Source organism: Zingiber officinale, chromosome 6B (assembly GCF_018446385.1).
Source record: "Zingiber officinale cultivar Zhangliang chromosome 6B, Zo_v1.1, whole genome shotgun sequence".
NCBI classification, from domain to species: domain Eukaryota; kingdom Viridiplantae; phylum Streptophyta; class Magnoliopsida; order Zingiberales; family Zingiberaceae; genus Zingiber; species Zingiber officinale.
In genome coordinates this window covers 134988321-135010348 of record NC_055996.1, presented here as the reverse complement: position 1 = coordinate 135010348, position 22028 = coordinate 134988321, and the positions used below count along the sequence as shown (strand labels likewise).

General features: G+C 34.5%; 2 protein-coding genes and 1 pseudogene across 4 annotated transcripts; 2 read left to right on the top strand and 1 right to left on the bottom strand.

Annotated features, from left to right (window-relative positions):
• The first annotated feature begins 187 nt into the window (after window positions 1-187).
• On the top strand, window positions 188-1792 carry LOC121990701 (calcineurin B-like protein 3). Its single transcript, XM_042544791.1, has 3 exons — window positions 188-338; window positions 957-1069; window positions 1510-1792. The coding sequence occupies exons 1-3, from the start codon at window positions 243-245 to the stop codon at window positions 1565-1567; spliced, it is 267 nt and encodes an 88-aa protein (XP_042400725.1). The 5' UTR covers window positions 188-242; the 3' UTR covers window positions 1568-1792.
• Window positions 1793-7278: 5486 nt separating this feature from the next.
• On the top strand, window positions 7279-9131 carry LOC121991595 (annotated as a pseudogene).
• Window positions 9132-9789: 658 nt separating this feature from the next.
• LOC121989691 (brefeldin A-inhibited guanine nucleotide-exchange protein 1-like) lies at window positions 9790-21470 on the bottom strand. 3 transcript variants are annotated; one of them, XM_042543870.1, is made up of 12 exons: window positions 20144-21470; window positions 17963-18280; window positions 17468-17798; window positions 16938-17360; window positions 16573-16865; window positions 16213-16486; window positions 14015-14520; window positions 13577-13898; window positions 13060-13405; window positions 12324-12979; window positions 10018-10640; window positions 9790-9928 (listed from the first exon to the last, which is right to left on the bottom strand). In XM_042543870.1, exons 1-11 carry the CDS (start codon window positions 21433-21435, stop codon window positions 10032-10034), a joined length of 5370 nt encoding a protein of 1789 aa, XP_042399804.1. In that variant the 5' UTR covers window positions 21436-21470; the 3' UTR covers window positions 9790-9928; window positions 10018-10031. The 3 variants fall into 3 exon arrangements, with proteins under 3 accessions (XP_042399804.1, XP_042399803.1, XP_042399805.1); XM_042543869.1 differs by having other exon boundaries at window positions 9790-10640; XM_042543871.1 differs by lacking the exon at window positions 20144-21470 and having other exon boundaries at window positions 9790-10640; window positions 17468-17808; window positions 17963-18130.
• Window positions 21471-22028: the final 558 nt, after the last annotated feature.

The following is a 22028-nucleotide window of genomic DNA, read 5'->3' as shown; positions in this document are numbered from 1 at the left end:
ACTTGATATTGGACAAAGCATCTCCTCACACTGATATTTGGAAATTTTGCTTGGATAAGATGATCATAAAATCCTCTGCTATTCCCTAGCATTTCAAACATCTTTCTGCTAATCGTGTCTCTACAGTGGTAAAGATTTGCCAATTTGTATGACAGTTGACTTTCTATCCTCAGATAGATATTTTGCATCTTTTCTTCTGATTGCAACTTTGTACTGTAGATTTTCTCATAAGATCTTTTCCCATGCATTTGATTCAGGTAAAACAAATGGTAGTGGCAACCCTTGCTGAATCTGGAATGAATCTTTCTGATGATGTCATTGAAAGCATCATTGACAAGGTTGACATCCTATGGCTTGATCAATATTTTCGAGTTCCTTGCCACCTCTAGATTTGTGTTGCTTATGTTTCACTTTTTCTGCTTTCATCGTCAATAATTGCATCTGTATCTGAGATTTTATGCTGGTGGCTAACTTTCAGTTGAAATTCTGAGATTGAGAAAGATGAAATAAGATTCAATTAAAAATGGAAATTTTTGTTAGTCGATCAAGATAGGGATAACACTAAGCTATCCAGAAATACATGCACAAAAATTAGGTTTTATTAGAGTTCTTGTAGGACTGAAAAATGAGATGTTTCTGTTGAAGTATATTACTATCTGAAAATATGCACACCTTCAGTTAAGTTTAGATCATGTGTTCCTTCTGTCTATTAACTCTAACATATTAGCCTTTTTTTTCTTGGATGAAAGATGAATAATTTTGTTCATAATCTACAATCAATTTTGGATTTAACAAATTTTCCTTTTCTTTTCGTTCTTTGTTGTAACGATGTATCAATTTTATTTTCCAGTTAGACTGATTGACTTGAGGTATCTTGCCCAGTACTTTTGTCCCCTTTTAATGGATATGTTTCTCAATTTTAATCGATGTCTTATTTCTCCTTTTCTCCTCTTCAGACTTTTGAGGAAGCAGATACCAAGAATGATGGGAAAATCGACAAAGAGGAATGGCGCAATCTTGTCTTGCACCATCCATCCCTTTTGAAGAATATGACACTGCAATACCTCAAGTAATTGTACCATCCTCATCTTTGTCACATATATAGATCTGGCTGATTTGATATAACTGTAAGCCATCAGCATAATTCAAAGATTGTAGATCTAACCTGATTCTTGATCTCATGGCCAACCTAAACTAAAGAAACTTCATAATTGGAAACCACTTGATTACGTTAAGCCCAAAGATGAGATTTTTATCCTTCTTTCTCTTAGAAAAAGAAAACCACCACTAAAGCATGTTTGTTCGCTGACCGACCAAGTGGGCTTATTTTGTAGATGACAACAATAAGAACTGTGAGCGCCATATAACCAAAATGTATTCTTCGTTTGAACTCTAATATATAAACATAAAGCTGTTGTCTAGCTTCCATCATTCTTGTTTTGCATTGTTATCAACTCTAGTATTGTTTCGCAATTCTCAATTTATATTATCGTTGTATCTTGTGAACAGGGACATCACTACGACATTCCCAAGTTTCATTTTTCATTCTCAAGTTGACGATACATAGGACGACTACTCTCACTTCCGCATTGATGAAAATAAGATCAAGATCAAGATGGGACTGCTGTTTCAAGAGCCTGGAAGAGATGCCATTTCCTTGTCGAGTTTTTCTTCTTTTTTCCTCCTATTATTTATGCTTCCTGTTTTGCATCTGTTTAATTTGCTGGAATATGAATCATTCCTTGTGTTATTGGATTCATCTGCTGGTGAATATTCATGTTTTTTTGTCTCCTGATTTGTGAACGATCCATACTGACACCTGCACCATCATCTTATATAGTTTGTCGTTTCATTCTTTCTATTTATTATAAAGGGGTACATAAAGCTCCTGCAAATATAGGTCCTGGAAAAAAAAAAGGTCGGTCATATGGATCTATTCTATGTAGCCTTGTCAGATTATTTTTGTGACTCTAGCTTGTGATCTCAAGTTCACATAGTAATTTTTCTATTAGTCACGTTGAAGCTTTTTTGTTGTATGGATTTTTTAAGAATCAAATCTCAATGATCAAAATTAAGTTATTTATACTGAAAATAATTTCAAGCCTTATTAATAATTTTAATTTTTTATCTTTCTCAAATTACATGTACAACTTAATTTCTATTATCTGCATTACTTTTTTTCACTGTCTAAATTCTTGTCGATTTTTCATCGTTCTTTCCTTCCCTCTCTTTTTTTTTTGCTATAGCTTTCTTTTTTTTTTTTTTTTTTTTTATATTACAACGTATTAATTCATTTAGTTTGGCTCTTCTGTATATTAATACAGTCGTATCAATCTATCTGTATCTCTTCAATTCTTTGGAAAAAATCATAACGGTTTCTATCCATCTCTATATCACGTATATTATTTTATCGATTCTTTTGATGATATAAACATTCTCGTTACGTAACTTGAGGTATGATTAATAACATAACTTTTATTTTATTTTTGAATTAAATTTTTTATAGAATAACTCGTACTAGCAGTATTGAATAATGTTATTTGATTATTTTATAGTAAATATTTATTTTATATAATTTACGTATATTTATATCTTTTATTATACACATGTGCACGATGACGATTTCTTATTATTTATCCAAGGTAAAAAAAATTACAGAATGCCATGGATTAATTTTTTTTATATTAATTTTTAATATATTTTTTCCTAATTAAATATAATTCTAGTGTAAATTGTTATAGAAAAAGAAAAGAAAAAAAAGGTCCTAGAATTGTCCAAATTCAATTATTAAAGTATAGTAAATCAAAAGCATTAAATTCAAAATCATTAGAATTGTGTTTAGAAGGGTGCAATATGCCATAATTTAACAGGCTAAAAACATTCATTAAAAAAGAGTTTAGTAGCTAACTCTAACTTTAACTTCAATAATTAATAAATATAACTAAAATTTTAAAAGTTGCAGTGTCTTAAGTTTGACAATCTTTCAAGTAAAAAAGAGTAATTTTTTTATTGAACTTCATTTTCTTAATAAAAAAGAAGTTGAATATTCAATTCATACAACTATTGTCACGGTTTTGAGGAGGGATAGATCGACTCAAAATCAAAATGATGGAACTGATTTAATTAAAATCAAATATTTTTTTTAAAAATTCATGATCAACATTTTAATAAAATCACAGAATCAATTAAATAGTAGTTACCAAATTAAATGAACTTTTTAACAATTCTATATTTTTATTTAATTTTAAGTTTCTATTCTTAATTCAAAATTAAGGATTTAGGATTTCTCAGATTCAAAGTTGACTTATTCGATTTATTTAGTTTAATTTAATTAGAAATTTTAAAATTGAAAACAAACAGAATGTAATGATATTTTTAAAAAAATGAATTCATAAAATAATTAAATTAAAATTTTAAATTCAATCGATTCGATCGATTAATTCGATTTAATCAAATTTTTATTCACCATTAATTATAGTCTAAAATTATTTATTTAATTAAGAAGATTTATTAAATTAAATTATAATTTAATTAGAATTTGTATTTATTTAATTAAGAAAATTTATTGGATTAATTATAACTTGACTTAGTATTGATATAAATCATGGATGTAAATCTTTATTATATGTATAAAATTTATAAGATTTAGTATATATATAAAAATTTATATATATAACATATGAATTTAAATTTTTATATTAAAAATTTATATGACTTAGTATAATAAAAATTTATATGACTTAGTTGATAACGTGTATATATTTTCTTAAATTTATTATGTGGTAATTTTTAATAGGACTTGATCTAATATTTCTGGTAGAAAAAAGAAAAAAGAGACAAGTAAATTTATATGATTTAGTTGACTTAGCATGTATTTCTCTTAGTACATTAGATTATAGGCGCAGTATTTCGACTCATAAATTTTAACTATTTTACAAGTAATGAGACGAATGAGAAAATGACTAGTGAATCAATTTAAGACAATGACAGTACAATCCGATCTTCCAATTTAATTTTTTTATTAGCTAAATATTTCCTTTTGTAGAGTAAATTCTGAGATATCATTACCAAATGCTTAGTAGTTATTTGTTTTAAGAAATACTTAAGTAATTTATATATATTAAGAGAGAGATGTTTCTAATTCCATATTTTTTCATATACTTCACAAAACTTACCGATTTAGTTGAGGGAGTAATGCTTGGCTTGAATGAGGAAAAACAAAAAGAGAAAGATTGGAAAGGCTCAGACCCAACCTTGAGCAGACGAGGCATCAAGACACACATGTATATGCTTGGCTGAGGGACTTAAAAAAATAGTTTATGATGCCGAAAATCTCATGTTTCTGTAGCCATGAGATTGCTGAGAGTTTTGAGAGACTTACAGATTGACCAAAAGAAATTTAAAATGATAGTGAAGTAACAAAGAGATTAGTGTTGTCCATGGCTGCAAGATCATCAAATAAGATCTCACCCCAACCACTTCATTGGAGGTTAAGGCCTACAATGTAGGGGCGGAGACTGGAATTACTGGCATTGGTGGGATTGGCTAGAGCACTCTAGCTCATAAAATTTTTCGTGACGAGTAAATCAAGAATGATTTTTCCAACATGTATATACATGCGCCTAGGATTACATGGGAATAGAGCTACTCATGCAAATGCTGAAGAAAGTAAAAGGGAGGGATGATGGAGCTCAAAGCATACAACAACTTAGATCCAAACTTGTCGGTGCTCTGGTCAACCAATTTTTCCTTGTGCTTGATTATGTTGGAGTGCAAATGCGTGCATATGTGCGGAGGAATTTGGTATAATCTTAGTCACTAGTAGACACGAAAAGGTGATGAAAGACATGAATTGCAATCGGTTTAAAATTAGGTTACCGATAAATTTTTTAATAAAACTGAATAAATAAAACTGATAAAATATTGATTAATTCAATTTTCGATCAAATTACTTGAACTTTTCAATAATTATATATTTTTATCCTATTTTAATTTTAATTCGCAATTAGAAATTTTTTAGTGTAGATATTTAAGATTTGGCTTATTCAACTTATTTGATTTAATGGAATTAGAAATTTTAAAATCAAAACTAAACCAAAATAATTGATATTTAAAAAAAAATTCAAAATAACCGAACTAAATTGAACTTTTAAATTGTTCAGTTTAGTAGATTAATTCTGTTTAACTAAATTTTTATTCACTCCTAATCTTAGACTTTTTCATCATTGGATATCACATAAAATTAGCAGATTTTGTAAGGGAGAGACCCTCAAAGTGCTTTACTTGGAGGAGATCAAAAGGTTCAAAAGGAGATTGGAAAGACTCTGTCCTTACCTTCAAGATGCTGAGTAGAAGAGACATCAAGATGCTCACGTGTATGTTTGGCTGAGGGACCTGAAAGAAATAGTTTATACATCATCGATCTATGCACCCTTCTAGGTGGTGACAAGTTACTAGCTTTCAACCGTCCTCGTCTTCTTCGCCTGCGGTAAGCTCTCCCTTCACTTTGCTTCTTGATTTGTTCGTACCAAATCCCGCCATGAGAATGCTGAGAGTTTTGACTTTATAATAAATTGAAAGAAATTAAAGATGACGGCAAATTAAATAACAAAGAGATTAGTGCCCTTAACGGTGCGTTGTTTAGGCTGAGCAATTTATTCACAATAGAACTGACCGAAGCGATTTAATTGAAATAGAATAGATAAAAAAAATCAAAATGATTGAAGTTTTTAATAAAATTAATAAAATATTAATTAATTCAATCTAAATTAATAAAATATTAAGTAATTCAATTTTCAATAAAATTAATCATTGAAAGATCAATGTAAAATAGTTCTGATTTTATCTATTATGTGAATTAGTCAGAATAGAAAAAAATGAAATAGGTTTAAGAAACACAACATGACGATTTGACTAATAGGATCAAAATAACGATATTCTTTTTTATTAACATCATAACCTAAAAAGACACAAAGAACAGACGAAGAGGTTAACTTATTACGATCTACATGTGGACGAAGGACAAAGCAAGTACGACAAAAAACATATAAATAGGAATAAACAAAAGCATACCCATACAATTTTTCAAAATGTGACAAACATGAATTGTGTGAGGTTGGAATTCTATTAATGACATGAACAGCAGTAAGGATTACTTTTCGCAAAAGTTATTAGGAATACTGACAGATAATAAAAATGAATGAATTATTTTAATAAGATATCTATGTTTTTATTTAGTTACATTATTTTATTTAAAAGTATTTGTACACGAGATTTGATAAATAATATCATAAAAATAAGTAAACATGAAAATTCATTGAAAGTGTTTCAATAATTATATATTTTATCCTATTTTGACTTTTTTATTCATTTAATTTACAATTAAATATTAAAATCCAACTTATTTAGTTTATTATTTATTCAGTTTAACCTAATTAAAAATTTTTAAATCCAACAAATTAACTTAAACAAACTATATTTTAAAAAAAAAAATCTTAAATAATTAAATCTAACTTTTAAATTCACTCCTCGTACTTGGTTAACACTTAGTATTGAAGTTTTTAATTTTGCTGTTGTTTTTCATTAAAAAAATTCAAAAAAATGATAAAATTTAGTTTTAATGCTACATTTGATACAGAATATAGCATTGTGCTTATTCTTCATGTAGATCTTGTCATATATGTCTTTGGATGGATGGATGTAATAATTAACATATGAAATATTATCATCATAAAATTTAGAGTTAAAATTTTGATAAAATTAAATAAATGTCTTTTCTTACGTACTAATATTTCACCTTTGCGATCTTGCCACATGATAAAACAACGCTGTGATCGCATTTGTCGCGTGTCAAAAAAGAACAAGGGGTATTTTTGTCCATTCGTAGACATTGAGATCTCAACTACCTAAGTCGCAGTCACGGTGATGTCTCCTTTTTTCTTCCCATCGTTTCTCGCCGGCCATAATTCTCTCCTCTCCTCTCATCTTCCTCGTCCTCTTCCTCTTCCTCTTCCTCTTCCTCTTCCTCCCCTTCCGTCGGAAGATCCACAACTCGCAAAAGGATGGAGTTCGTCGCCTGAAGAGGAGCTCTCTTTTGCTACGGTTAATTGCCTTCTCTCGACAAGTTGATGGTGAGGAAGATTTCAATTTGGCGTTTTATGCTTATAAAAATGCGATCTTTGAGCTCCTGTCAATCCACTCCCACCAATCCGAGCTTCAAAATACCACCTTGCGGAGGCGAATTGTGAAAAAGCTCCAACTTTTCTTGATCGCCGAAAGATGTACAAGTCCTTTTTATCTCCAGGTATTTGCTATACAATTTTTGTTGTTTCGAGCATTTGCATCTTGATCTCGTTCCAAAACGCGAACTTGCTTTGGATTTCGAAGGTGTTCGCTACCAATTTCTGGAGGACAGCGAAGACGGGCGTTCGCGACGCCTCCGAAGAGGTCCTACTGGATAACCACCGTCGCGGATCCTAACCCTAGACCAACCGCTGCCGCCTCAATTCCGGAAGCTACCTTCCCTGTTAAATTCGAGGACCTGTACGGATTCACGGTGGAGGGGAACATCGACGACGTCAATGTGCTGACTGCTGAACGAGGTGAGGGAGAGGGTGTGGCGGCAGGGTAGGGTCTGGTGGGAGCTGGAGGCGAACAAGGGGGTGAACTGGTTCCTGCAGCAGCCTCAGGCACGCGACAAATTGATCATGTGAACTGATAATGACGACGCAAGGGAAGATCACCCCTGCCACGCGACAAATTGATCATGTGAGTTCCTGAACCTCATTGATCAATAAAAAGATCATAAAAATTGTATCTTTTTCCCCTTCGTTTGGATTGACATACGATCTGATGGCAATCACCCCTGTTCATATCCTTAATGAAGAATTGTTCGTTCCTTAGAATAACCAAAGAGGAAGAAGAAATTGAACTGTTCTTGTATTCCAATTAGACACAGAAAGACATCATTGAGGAACAATGTATGCTTTCTTAGTTTGTAGTTTTGCTAATTCGATCGATTCTTGAGAATTTATGCAGGATCTCCCGTGGGCATTTCAATCTCATCCATGGTTGAACAGCCCTGAAGGTCAGGCATCTCTGCGGAGATTCAGATGTTGGCTATTGCCAGGTAAGTGGAATTTAGTTTATGGTGGTTTGGGTGAATCTCTCCACAATATCTGAAATTTTGTGCAGGGTCTAAATTATGTAGCTGCTCTGCTGCTGCTAGTATTGAAAACCGAAGAAGATGCATTTTGGATGCTCACCGTCCTACTGGAAAATGTTTTAGTTAGTGACTGCTACATTGTTAACCTTTCGGGATGTCATGTCGAGCAAAGGGTTTTCAGAGATCTTCTTGTGAAAAAATGCCTAAGTCTGTATGTATTGCTTTTCACCTCCTATCCTATTGTTGCTTATTTAAGTGCAACAAAATTCACAATCAGTTCATGTTGTTTGAACTACAGGATAGCTGCTAATTTGGAAGCTGTAGGGTTTGATGTCACTATGGCGGCCACAGAATGGTTCCTATGTCTCTTCGCGAAGAGCTTGCCGTCCGAGGTAAAAGAGATTCCAAGGAAACATTCAAATTCTTTGTTCAGACATGGGACTGAAAAGAGTTTTGGTAAAACCCGTTTTCTTATCTACTCTGCCAACAGACTAATTTCAGAAGTATTTCAGACGACTTTGCGGGTCTGGGATGTGTTGTTCAATATGGGAGCCAAGGTCCTTTTTCATCTCGCCTTGGCCGTCTTTAAGATACACTTTACGTATCGATTACTAAAGATGTTTCCGACAAAAGAGTAACAGCAAAGAATTGCTTGAAACCATTTGATGTTATTGCGGATGAACGAAGACGTAATATTGAATGCTCAACAAATGGGAGAGGTTATTCATATTCTACAAAGAACCATCCATCACATGTATGACCCTGATGGGTTGCTGAGGGTAAAAATGACTTACTCTACATAACTTGTTTAAGTTTGAAGTTCGATAGAGATACAACTCTACATACAATTTTGGTTAGAATTAACCTGAGAATGCAGTCATCAATCTACCAAACTTGCATCTCTTTTACCTGTTCTTTTTGTTGACAGGTAACTTTCGACAAAATTGGTTCCATGACTAGTAACAGCTTCACGAAGGAAAGGAAGAAACAAGAACCAGCCGTCATGGCTGAGCTCAACCAGAGACTACAGCGACTCAATAGTTTGGAGACGAATTAGTTATCACCCTTTGGCAGCTCATGTTCATGCATGCCGATGTGGTTGGTCGATGCTACTACTTCAGAGATTGTACAAGGTTTGATCCCTATGTGCAAAGACCAAAGGAACTGAAATGTCAATAGATTGTCACTTGTAAGCAAAAACTGTAAAAAAAAACATTCCATTGTGAATCAAAGGAACAACTTCTCAATTTTGTTGCTGTTCTGTCACAAATGAATAGAAGTCACAAATTGTGCTTTTAGCTAATTTGAAAAAATATATACATATTTGATCTACTCAACAAAATATAAAATTTAACAATAGATCAGTTTACCTACTCATGCTCCTAATATATAAACAAATGCTTTGCATGAAAATCATGCCACAATTGAAAGTCGACTGCTAAAAAAACTGATGAACGCTACTGGACAAAATAACTTCCAATAAAATCAACATTGGGATGCACTTGGTAACTCTTCATTGTGGCAGTGATTTGGTAAAGTGCCTACTAAAACATATTTCAGGAAAACAATACTAGTAATTAAAAGCACAAGAACACTACCACTTGCTACTTTGAAGACAACCACTCTCAGTCTGTAAACTTTTTTTATTGGCAAAACATTTGCAACAACTGCAACAGCAAAATTGTGGCCAAAATTTGTCTTTTCACTTCACAGATACAACTTCGCAGGCAAAAGCCCTTGTTATGCTTTGGTAGCTTCAGACCACTGTGGGCCATAAATAATGACTATATAACAGAGTGAAGGAGAGAAAAAATGAGAAGGAAAAAAAAAACCTATATCAAACAATGACATACATATAGTGTAAAAATCACAAGGTCATTATGTGTGGTCCTATAGAGGAATGAAAGATGTCAAAGAGGGCATTCTTCACTTTGCTGGAGCTGTGTTCGCAACTTATAAGGTTAACTAATGATGGGAATATGATTCGGAGGTTCCTTCTGAGCGAATCTTTCTCCAAGCTACCTAAGACTTGCAAGGACAAAACAACCAACGAAGTCCGGGCATCCAATTCCTCTTTCTTATTGGCATTCAAAGGAACTATCCAGTGTAGCTTTGGTCTAATATCTGAATCTTCATCTGTCAGTTTTCCTGCACAATTTAAGTATATCTGGAACATGTTCTGACAGGTCATCACTACTTGTGATTCTATTTTCAGCTCATTGGACAGAAATCGATCTTCAATGAGTAAAGTTTGCAAGACTTTAAGCAAATTCTGATGGGACTCATTCTCGAAATGAACAACTGGTGGACCAGGAATTTCCAACAGGGAGCATGCTTTCTGAAACTTCAGCTGCATAGCAGTTTGGCCACGCACTTCACTTGAATGGGACGCAATGGTTGTAAGTATTTCCAATAGGATGCTAACATGAGCTGCAGAGAGGCACTTTCGGTTAACCTCATAAACCTTTGTTACAACCTATCAACAGAAAAATAAATAAATAAATAAGTGAACTAATATCTGTCATCAGTGGTGAAATTGAAACATAAAGCATGAGAAAAGAAATTTGACTAATACATACACAAATCAAGCTTAGTAAATGCAAGTATTTAATTGAATAGAGGTTTTTACTAATTACTTATGGGAGTAATGCATTCTTAAACATCCCCCAGATTAAGACCCAAAATATGGAGTTACCTTTAGACTATAGAAGATGCATGATTTTTTTACTGCACTTACAAGCAAGTTAGAACTCTCCAGCTATCACAGGATGGGAAAATGCACTTGTTAGACCAATAAACGAAAAGCTAAACTTTATCTAAAAAGCTAAACCTTGATTGCTGATATTTTGTAATATATTTTCTGATGTATCATCATCCTTCTTTTGCTTTATTACTACGGAAATTTATAGTTGTAGGATCGTAGACCTCAACATGCACTAGTTGAGGTACTCTTCTTGCTACACCAATTGTTTGACAGATATTAGGATCATCTCAGGCATAACCTCATTCTTACTATTAGTTGTAGTATGATTTTTTTCTTGTCACTGGTTGAGTGCATGTTTGATTGGATTATCTTTATATTTGCTGAGTTGCTATACCAGTGTACTTAAGTTTCTCTTGATATATACCTTGTCATTCCATGTATAATGTAGAGTAGTTCTATCAGCTCATGAGATGATTTGGATAGACTAACTGGGATTAAAATTGTGAGAATAAACATGAAAAAATAAATAAAGTAAATAACCATTTAGACTGGAAGCAGCCAGATGATTTGTGAACATAGTAAACAGATTGAACTTATTTGGCACTCCATTAGAATTGTTGTTATGTCCATGAAGATTAACACAATATACACAAATTTTAATGCATAAATATTCATACCTTCATACCTTTGCCTAGCTATTTTACATGCAGAGACAAGAAGTTTAAAAATTTGTTCTTTAACTTTAGGGGGGTGTTGAAATGAATGGCCCAGTCCCATCATGCTTTTGAGAGTAGATATTGTCCTACCTTATATCTATATAGTGCATTTTCATTGCTAAGATTAATAACACATCTCTTTGTAATTAACTATATAAAAATGTTGTATTCATATATTTACTTTAACCTAGAAAATCTTATGTTTCAACATTGCTGTAAATGTAGGTTCACATTAACAAAACTGTCAAGACATATTTTCCTATAGATTGCGAAATATGATTTAATAATTTCTGATAAACTATGGACATATTTTTCATAATTGAAAATCCACAATTAATTTTAAAGAATAAATCAGATACAATGTGTCAAGTATATAAAGCAGCATATCCTGTACTCTACTGCTGCAAAAATCTTGAGTTCAAGTGAAGTATTATTTATATATCTAGTTGATGCAACATGAAACTGTGACCTGACCTTTCATTTTTCAGTTTTAGCATCTTTCATTTGGCAGGTTCTCAAGTTTTAATTTGAGTGATACAGGATTTAGATTCTTTATTTTCATACTTCTTGAAGTGAAACTATGTGCCATATGTTTCTAGTTATTTCGTTATAGAATGTAGTGAAGGTATCTGCCACATTTTTTTTTATTTGCAGTATATTCACTTGATAAAAAAAAATTCAAGGAAAAGGAAAAGTCAACAAGCATATTGTCGTAAGAAGGAAAAAAAAAAAACTTTACCTGTACAATCTGGAGTTGAAGGCTTATGTAGTTCTTCATTCTTACAATTGCATAAGGTGTTGTTTCCATCCTAGCCTTCTCTTCATCATCTTCAATGGTTTCGTTGTCCGAGGATTTTTCCATATCAGAGTGTCTATTGGGAATTTCAATGTCTTGCATGATTTTTGTAATGCTAGAAAAAATAGGCAGTGTTGAAACAGTTGAATTTTTCAAGGTTATCAAAGTATCTTTCCATTCTTCTTCTGATAGCTTTCTTCCTAGGTGACCAGTCAAATGCAGTAAAGCAGCCATCCCTGTGTTAGCATATTGCTTGTAGGGACTGATCAAATAACTTGTAACAATAGCCACAACATTCCCAAGCTGTGAACGGATTACATCAAAATATCTGACAAATAGATCAATCAAGCATTTTGCTGCCAATGTATCAGTTTCAGATTTCCATGAATTATCTTGAAGATACTGAGAGTCATGCAGCAGAACTTCATGAACAGTTATTTCCTGTGTGTTGTTAAACATGTGGTAAATTACAGATTTAATGATATTGTTCCAGAAGGTGGGAGGGAATAGATGACCATGGTCCTTCAGAATGTCAAAAAGCACTTCCATAGCACCTTTTCTGATAGTTGGCCGAGTATCAGACGTCAACATGGACAAACCTGAACACGTTTAATGTAACTTAGAAAAAACTACATCCTAATTGTAAAGAAAGCATGAAAAGGGATCACAGAAAGTGTACCATCGAGTAGAGGAAGCCAAAAGAAAGTTTGGTCATCTTTCTCGGACAAATTTTCATCAAAAGCATCTCCATTTCCTAAATGACCTTCAGTGCTCTTGTCATAGCAGACAAAGCCTCCTTCTGCAAGTTTAACAGCACAGTATCGGATAAATGCAATAGCATTGAGGCTTACATCGTTGTTGAATCTGCTATTTGTGAATGCAATCAGGCACTTAACACAGTCTGTGAATATCATGGTCTCTGTCTCAGTTATGTAAGAGAAACAATCTCTTACTATTTTCTCCATTGTCTCAAAAGCTAACAGTACAATACTCTTACGTTCATCAGTAGCAGCGACAGTGAAAACCTAGAATATGACAGATCTTTAATATCAGATGTACTTCAGTATGTTTGCAAAATCCTAATCCAATATTTCACCATGAAGACAGTTATCACTTAAGTGCTCCTTGAGAGACGTGTGGAAAAATAAAACAAATTAAAAGGTAGAAAAAAGATAATAAGAAAAATCCAAGCATACCATGAAAACACTTTTCCATCCAGACTTTACATGATTAACACGACCCATGACCATCTGTGAAATACATCGAACAATTAGCTCACGAATTTCAGAAGAACTACTATTCTGCATAACAACCAGGAAAGGTCTCAAGAATTCATTCTGGAAATTATAATTAGCAAGCTCCTCTCGCTCCAAAAATTTCATAGCCAATTGCCTCAATGAATCCATTACAAAGATTGCAACTGAAAGATTTTCTGACAACCCGACTGAAACAAAATATTCAGAAAGAACATGCCAGATACAGGACCAAACCAACCGAATACGATTCATATTGTAATGCCTGTATGAGTAAAAAAATGTAGTAAGGTCAGATTTGAAAGTTCAGTTATCTAGTTGAAGAAAGCAAGATATGTCCAGAAAAAATTTCTTAGACCCACTTTAAGTAAAATCTCTTACGCTATTTCAACTATTTTAGTGAGGCAGAAAACACGAGGCTCTGTTGGAGATTGCAACTCTGTCATAGAAACCTTGCACAAAGCCTGCACAAAAGCTACAATCGCTTCACCATTCAATCTTTGGCTATGAGTAAATATGTGGTTTAGCTCAAAACTACCAATCTGGTCCAACAGATTTAAATTGGAAATGAAGCTTTTAATCTGATCTGGAGTAACCAAAGCTGAAGCCTTAATTCCTACAGATGCACTGTCATAAGTACCCCCTCGAACAGCAGCCATTACAGCTGGATTTTGAAGAGCATTTCCTTTCTTCTTCACAGATACTGCCTGTGTTTTCTGTGATTTGTTGTCTTCTGCTTCTGTCAGCAGCGCTGTAAATAATGAAGCATCAGGTGGTGCACCCTCTCCAAGCAGATGTAAATGCTCAGCCCGTGAAAGACATGTAATTATATGCTCCCAGGACTCTTGCAGATAATTGCCATCTTCAATGGCTATTGATATTATAGCCTATTGACAGAAAAATAGCTTCTAAACTACTATCGTTAGTATAATCAAGACTTAAACTGATATTACCATAGCACACAGAGGATGGATTACAGGAAGATTCAAAACATATAACCATACTGATTCAGATCTAAAGCTGAGTTATGGTTCTGCTATTACCTACAAAGTGCAGTCAAAACACTATCGTTCTTGTGCTAAATAATGTTAAGGCATCAAGGAAATCAAGGTTTTAAAAAGTGCACGCAAGTGACATACAGTTCAACCACTGCATAATGCATATAAGGTAGCTCTCCATATATGTGGGCGATATTAAGTTGATATATTTTTACCAAAATAACATCAATTATAATGACAATAAAGGTAAAACATCATGTGTCCAAAATATATAGCATATATGACTATGCATCTACAGTAGAATATGCTTACAATCTAAAGTGCTCAATATAAACAAAATTACATGTATCACTTAATGAGTAAATTAATCATCCTAAACAATCCACAACGTTGGTCCTTTTGCTTATGAATCTAATCAAATACATATAACACAAAATGTTAACAAGTGGGGTTTAATTCCATATAAAAGAAATTGTTCATGTTGACCTAAGCAACAGAAAGAAAATGCTTCTTGTTTGTCTATTCAGCAAAATGATTCAATCAAATCAATATTAACTTTGTTATGATTTGGGCTTTAATAAACTAGAACTGGTTTTGCTAGCATAGTCCTTCTGCAGCATCAGTAGATGCAATGTGAAACATCCTTGCATAAGCCTATGGGGCTGCATAATCGACTAACATAGAGGGTTTTTTAAAACAATGACAAATACAGCCAAAATATGGAAAATTGGAATATATATGTATAGAGAGGAATGTTATGCTGCACACATTACGCCACACAACTTAACGCAACACATCACGTGAGCACTTTGGTGTGCGCACACACACGCACACCAAAGGTAGAAGAATGAATCCACATCCAATGTTCCCTAACTAGAATATTACCATCAGACATCTATATCCTTCAAAACTGACATGATGTTTATGAGGTTAGATTATCAACTTTATTCAAAGAAAATGTCAAACTGAGGCATGTTAAGAAAATATTAACATAACATAAGATACAAATAGTACTTAAGAACTTTGATCTGTCTTTCAGCTAAATCATTGTGTTCCATCTTCATGTGAAGCCTTATCTATTCAAGTTTCAAAGTAGTTGACAAACATCAACCCATAGAAAGCACATTTGATGAATGATTTGGCAAGTATGGTTTAGCAACAAATGACAAGGACATGTACATATGTATTAGAAAGATCAAGCCCAGGCCTATAGGTAATTCAATATAGCTGCATCATTTGATGTTGTAGATGTATCAGTGCATTCAAAGATCAGCTTCTCCACTTACAATTTTCAACTCAATTGCTAAAAGAGAATCCAGGAAGTTTTTGGTTTCCTAAACTGTATCACTGTATAAAGCACTAACAAACCATTAACCTTCTGGTTACTCTGATATTAAACATCAGTAGTTGAGATATGAGTCAAATTAGACAGAATCATAGAGGACAATATAAAGGGAATCCACAGAAACACCACTATATATACAACATGCTACCATCTCTCACTATAACATATGAGTTCTGCCGAACTTCTAAAAGAAAGAGAGATATAGCTCCATATATTAAGATAGCTAAAGTGTTCACCTTAACAGCGTCAACATTTTTCTGTTTCATGTCTGCAGCGCAGTGAAGGTATGTAAACTTGGCTACAGATGTAACAAAAGCATCTCTCTGTGTCTGCATATGCATCACTGAGGTGACATGCACAGCATATCGGAAGCCCTGCAAACCTTGTGTTGTGGCAGATTTGTCATCACTTTGGTCAAGTGTCACACTGAAAGCAGCCATCATGGGAGCCCAGCAAACCTCCATCATAAATCTTAAAATTGATACATCCGTGACAGCATAGAACATAGACCTAATCACCAATAAAATAAAGATAATATGAAAACATAAGAATGCATGCATGTATGTAATTCCTAAATATTTGAATATCTTTCTCACTCTGATTTCCCACTCTTTTCTTTAAATTGCTCTTGGATATGTCTAATGAGCAAATCATTTGCACCTAATGCCTTCTCTTCTGCTTGCTGCCAATGGACCAAGTCAAAAATGTTGTCAAATCCCAAAAGTTTATTGATGCTGCTTGGTTGTTTATTTGGCGTAGCAGGAAAATCAGCACTAATTTTTATTTCATTTTTCACAATTTGGTCATACAGGGAGCCCAAGTAGTCCTCTGATAAATCTTTGCCATCATCTATACCTCGATTGTTGCGAATAAACTCAGCTTTTGACATCTGCAAAGATAATGAGATTAAACATTTTAGTCAGCTGCATTTACCTTATACCAAAGGCCATTAATAACACACCTTATCTTTGACCATGTTATTGTGTGCATCGGTGTTCAACATAATCACAGAATAAGCAAGAACATATGCAGTATCCGCACTGGCAAAAGAACTTGGGTTACATTTACAGTAACGTTCTGCAAACTTTTCCATTATGCGGTCAATTTTCTGAGCTTCTCCAGGCAATCTGAAGCCTCTTAAGAAGAACCTAATGGCTTCACCAAAATTCATACCCTCAAAATTCATGGTATCAACATAAGCATGCATTACTCGCAAACAAAACTCATCCCTATCACCCAAATAGTCTCCAATCATAGTTGCACTTAATCCTGAAGCATTTTTCAGAAAGGAAGCTACTTCTTCTGAAGATGCACCTATTTTTTTGGTTTTGATTAGAAACTCAATACCTTTCAAAGGTTTTTTATTGAACAGTGAAACACCTTTCTGCAAAAATAAATAAAAGTTATTAATGTCATTCATAGTTCACTAGTCAAGGGCTAAAAAAATTAAAAATGGAATGTATCCTTATATAAAAATAAGAAATACTTCACCTGAAACTCCAATTTATAGGCCCTACGCTGTTCCAGTGTAGCAGTATCATATAGCTCATGATTTGCATCTGAATTCAGATCATAGTCAAGCACACCTGCTTCTTCACCAATCAAAGCAGCAAGGATCTCTGCAGAAGGTTGATTGTCAAGACTCTGAGGAGCAAAATCACCAATTCTTAGCTGCTGGTCCATCCATATACTCATTGACTTTATGACCCCAGTTAGGCACTTTACTGACTCATTTCGCAATGTGGTATCCTGTGCTGTGGATAGTGATGTCACTGATCCAGCAGGAACACCTAGAGCTGTCTTTAGAAGCCCATTAACAAACCTGCAATAATCTGATGGAATTAAAAGTGAATTATGAGAAGAAAAAAAGCAACACCATTATGTCACTCACAAGTCCATCCACTTATGTTGCTAGGTAAAGAAAGAGATTTAGGATCACTTGTTAAAACAACTCTTTTTAACTGATGCATTAGATTTATGATCTACCTTTCAAATATATTTGGTGCATTCACATCGCAGTCGTAATTCACAAAAATATCTATAATAATTTGTGGGTCCTGGCAGATCTTTTCCAAAAAGTTGACAACAATCATTTTCTGCAAAAAGCTAGGCTGGAGAATATTTTCAAGTATTCGCAGGACAAGCATAGGAAAGAAAATTCCAAGTTCCTCTTTCAGCGCAGGTCTAAATTTTGACATTAAGGCCAAAAAAATAGTACAAAGAAGCTGGTAAACACTCATTGCTGATAGTGCACTGTTCTTCAACAAAGATAAGCAAAGGTATTGTTTGATTGCTCCAAGAAACCTGCATAAAACAAGAATGAAGAGCTTTAAATAGTGAATATTTCAGCCTGTCTTGCCTATATAATCAATGAAACATGGGCAATAACAAATTATTTGGGAGAAACAAGATCCTCATAAACATTGTTTTAGAAAAATTTCCACAAAGGATGCTTACGCTGCTGCAGATGCTTTTGCAGAGAAGGACAGCATTACATTTTCTATAAGCACTTGAGAATTATGTTGGTTGTCTCTAAATCAATCGTTAGTTCGTTAAAGTCAAAGTTATGTCCAAGTTAAATTGATTAGACTTGTAGTAAGAATATTAAAAGTAGGCAACCAACAGAAAATAAGAAATACACAACTTATAAAAAAAATTCTAGATGGGTAAAAAACCACGTGTAGGACAGAAGAATTCATTATATCAAAATTGGTACAAGAGGAAAGTTGCAGCTTACATCACATATCTACAAAACCCTAATTATATAACCACAAATCCTCTACTACCACCACAGTTCCCAAAAAAAAATTACACCACATACATTGCACTGCAAGCTTTTCATGCCAGGACAAACAGAATTTGGATCATAAACTATAATAAGATCAAACTAAATTTGCCAGGTTAACAAATAAGAAGTATAGTCCATCTATTTCATAGATTAATATGTTAATTTTTGTTTATATGGATTGAGCTGGTTGGTTAACATGCATTATTATATGTTATGTGCTCTGTATTATATATACTGCTAGATTGAATTCATATAAAAAAGAAGTTATATAGAATAAATAATTACCTAGGACGATTGATTTTCATAGTTAAATTATGAGTAAAATTTGTTTATATTGATTGCTTGCTTTGATTAATTGGTTAAATTATAGATTGAAATTAGGGAACGCGATGTCATTATCATAATGAGCTGAGCGATGATTATGTTTTCTAAGGAATCTTATTATACATATGCAGTTTGAAGCTCTTTTAATAAACACAAAATGTCTTGCTTATTGTTGAAAGTTAGAAACCTAAATGTTATTTATATGTTGTTATGGTAGGTGTAAACGTGTAATGTATGAGTTAATAATAATTCAAATTGCATTTCTACAAGTCTGTATATTATATTTTTCAAATAATTATTGTCTATAGATCTGCATAGTACACACACATATCGCATATGTACTATGTGGTTACTTCACCAGTGCTCCCTCACTCGCATATGCATTCTAAATTCTTGGTGACATGAAAAATAAGGATGATAGTTCTTGTTGAAGGAAGAAGGAGAAAAGTGAAGAGAAAGAAAAAGTAGATGCAAGGACGTACAAATATCAGTAGTCCAAGAAAAAATGTGACTTCCCTTACTCCATACGGACCAAAAGGATATAAACATTCATGATGAACACTCACATCAATTATCACTACTTATGTTACCTTTATCATTTATCGAATATCATGCAAACATTGAAACTCTTGACTTCACATAAATTATAACGAAAATCAAAGACATGCACCAGCAAACTCTTGGAGCACTTGTTGGTTCTTATATGACCAGTAAAAAATAGTATTGGTTCTAGCTCACCCTATGTAGTTCATTGCTCTCAGTTATTTCAGTGGATTCCAAACATGGATATGAGAATATAAAAATTGTTTAGTGTGAAACATAACGCAGTTAGCTTAGAAGTTTTGAAGCCACTTTTAATATTACCGTCTCTTACCATTTTTAATATTTGGTTATGGTCAAGTAAATCTGGCCCATATCAGAATGTCGTGTAGTTGAATAAACAGCCAATAAAGCAGGCTTAAGCTTTGATATATGGCATGTAGCACTTTAGCATCAACTTGAGTATCAGAAGCGGAAGCAGAAAGTTGAGTCAAAGAAGGGATGAGAACACTTGCCTCTCATTTGCCCGCCAAAAAGGCCCGGCAGTTTCTATTGCTATCTTCAGAAGCTCCAACGCCAGTACCTTTCCCCTCAACAAGAGAGGGTCCTCAGGGTTATCTGGTGTTGCGAACTTCATAGAGAGCTTGCACAAGTTCTTGAACAGAAACAAGCCATTCTCTCTGATCGTGCTCAATCCGCCACCATTTATAGCCTCCTCCCCGTTAGCTGATTCTAGCTGCCTGGAACCCTCCTCCTTGTACGACTTTGAAGGCAGAGGGTCTGCGTCACTTCCTCCCATTGCCTCATTGATAAAATTTTGTGCAGCCTGTACCAGAGTCGAATCACTCAAGTTCCTGTCTGAAAGATCAATCATGTCAACAATGGAGACGATACGAATTTTGACATCCATGGCATCGGCCTCCACCCTAGTATAGTTAATGACTACGATCTGTGCCAGGACCAACTTGGCACACAACTGATTGAAGCCGCTGTGGCTGCCAAGGTACACATTGTAGCAGCTCCTCACAATCTGGGTCAAACATTCGTCTCGGATCAGCACGAAGTGCGAGCGGACAGAAGCAATAAGGACCCTGAGCATGGCGAGCTCGATGGCCTCGTCGCCGGTCCCTCCGCAACGGCATATGGAAGCGAGGAGGCGGGACGTGGCCGAGCGTGGCGTCGCGTCATCGGCGTCGGCCTCAAGGTGGATGTCGCCGCGGAAGAGGCCGTGGGAGAAAAGCTTCTGAGCGCACTCAAAAGCAGGCTCGGCGACCTTGAAACGAGCGGAGTCGACGGCGAGGACGATGGGGTTGAGCACAAAGTTGGCCTCGTCGGGAGGGATGCCGAGGAGCGGAGAAGGGTCCGGGGAGTCAGATAGGGAGTCAAGGCGGTCGAGGGCGGACTTGCAGGCGGCGACGAGGTCCGAGTGCTTGCGCCAGGAGGCGTTCCGGATGATCTTGTCGAGGGCGGGACCGAGGACGCGGCCGGCGCGGGAGCTGCCGCCGAGCGGTTGGAAGGACGCCATGCCGCACCGATCAGACGAGAGGAAACATCGAGATGAAGAAGAAAGAGGGGAGATTAGCAGATCGGATCGGGAAGGGAGAGAGGAGGCGACGAGCACGGCGATCCCACGGGGAGGAAATGTGGGAAGGAGAATGATTCTCAGTAACAGGGGAAGGAATATTCCTGCTCTTCTTCGTCTTCCTCTTCGCCCATATTCATCGCGTCTCCTCCTCCTCCTCTTGTTGGATGCGATTGATGGAGGAGAAGAAAGAGTGGGGGGGCGAACGGGAGTCGCAGGGAACATCTTTGTCACGTGCGACACATGCTCACAGATCCAGATGGATCGATCGATCGATCAGGCTCGCGAATAATTTGAAATCAGCGTCATTTTTCAAAAATGCTCTGATATTTTTTAATATTTCAAAAATGCCCCTTTAATGTTGTAATAAAATTATATTTAAAAATGGAAACGTAAATTCATATAAGAATTCATAGATCGGCATTTTATTGAATGGGAAGTTTCGGTATTGTTTATTTCACGTAACCTAATTTTTATAATTTTAAAAATAAATATCACATCTCTATTATACCTATTCTTTCATTTCACTTCAGGTTTAAATGTCTGCTTTACGCATTTAAAAATTTATTCTTCTCAATTTAGTATATACAATTTAAATTTAAGATGATGGATGTAGAAAATTTTAAAATATTTTAAATTAAAATTTATGTATCTGTGTCATCGTAGATGAATTTGACCATGTAAATTAGAGCCATCAATTTTTAAACTTATAAAGGCATGATGAAATTTGTCATAAATTCATTATATATTCACTAATAAACACCATCAATAAAATTCTTCTAGTTTTAAAATTATAAAACTTTTTAATCTTCTAGTAG

What these genes read in the sequence shown, in the direction of transcription:
- LOC121989691 (XM_042543869.1), bottom strand. Translation starts at nt 21,435, where the DNA reads ATGTTCCCTGCGACTCCCGTTCGCCCCCCCACTCTTTCTTCTCCTCCA. An exon ending in TTTTGGCGGGCAAATGAGAG is followed by an intron (nt 18,281 to 20,143) that starts GCAAGTGTTCTC and finishes TGTTTTATGCAG; the next exon opens with GTTTCTTGGAGCAATCAAAC. An exon ending in AAAATGTTGACGCTGTTAAG is followed by an intron (nt 14,521 to 16,212) that starts GTGAACACTTTA and finishes TTCTGTCAATAG; the next exon opens with GCTATAATATCAATAGCCAT.
- LOC121990701 (XM_042544791.1), top strand. Translation starts at nt 243, where the DNA reads ATGCATTTGATTCAGGTAAAACAAATGGTAGTGGCAACCCTTGCTGAA. An exon ending in TTGAAAGCATCATTGACAAG is followed by an intron (nt 339 to 956) that starts GTTGACATCCTA and finishes TCTCCTCTTCAG; the next exon opens with ACTTTTGAGGAAGCAGATAC. An exon ending in ATGACACTGCAATACCTCAA is followed by an intron (nt 1,070 to 1,509) that starts GTAATTGTACCA and finishes TCTTGTGAACAG; the next exon opens with GGACATCACTACGACATTCC.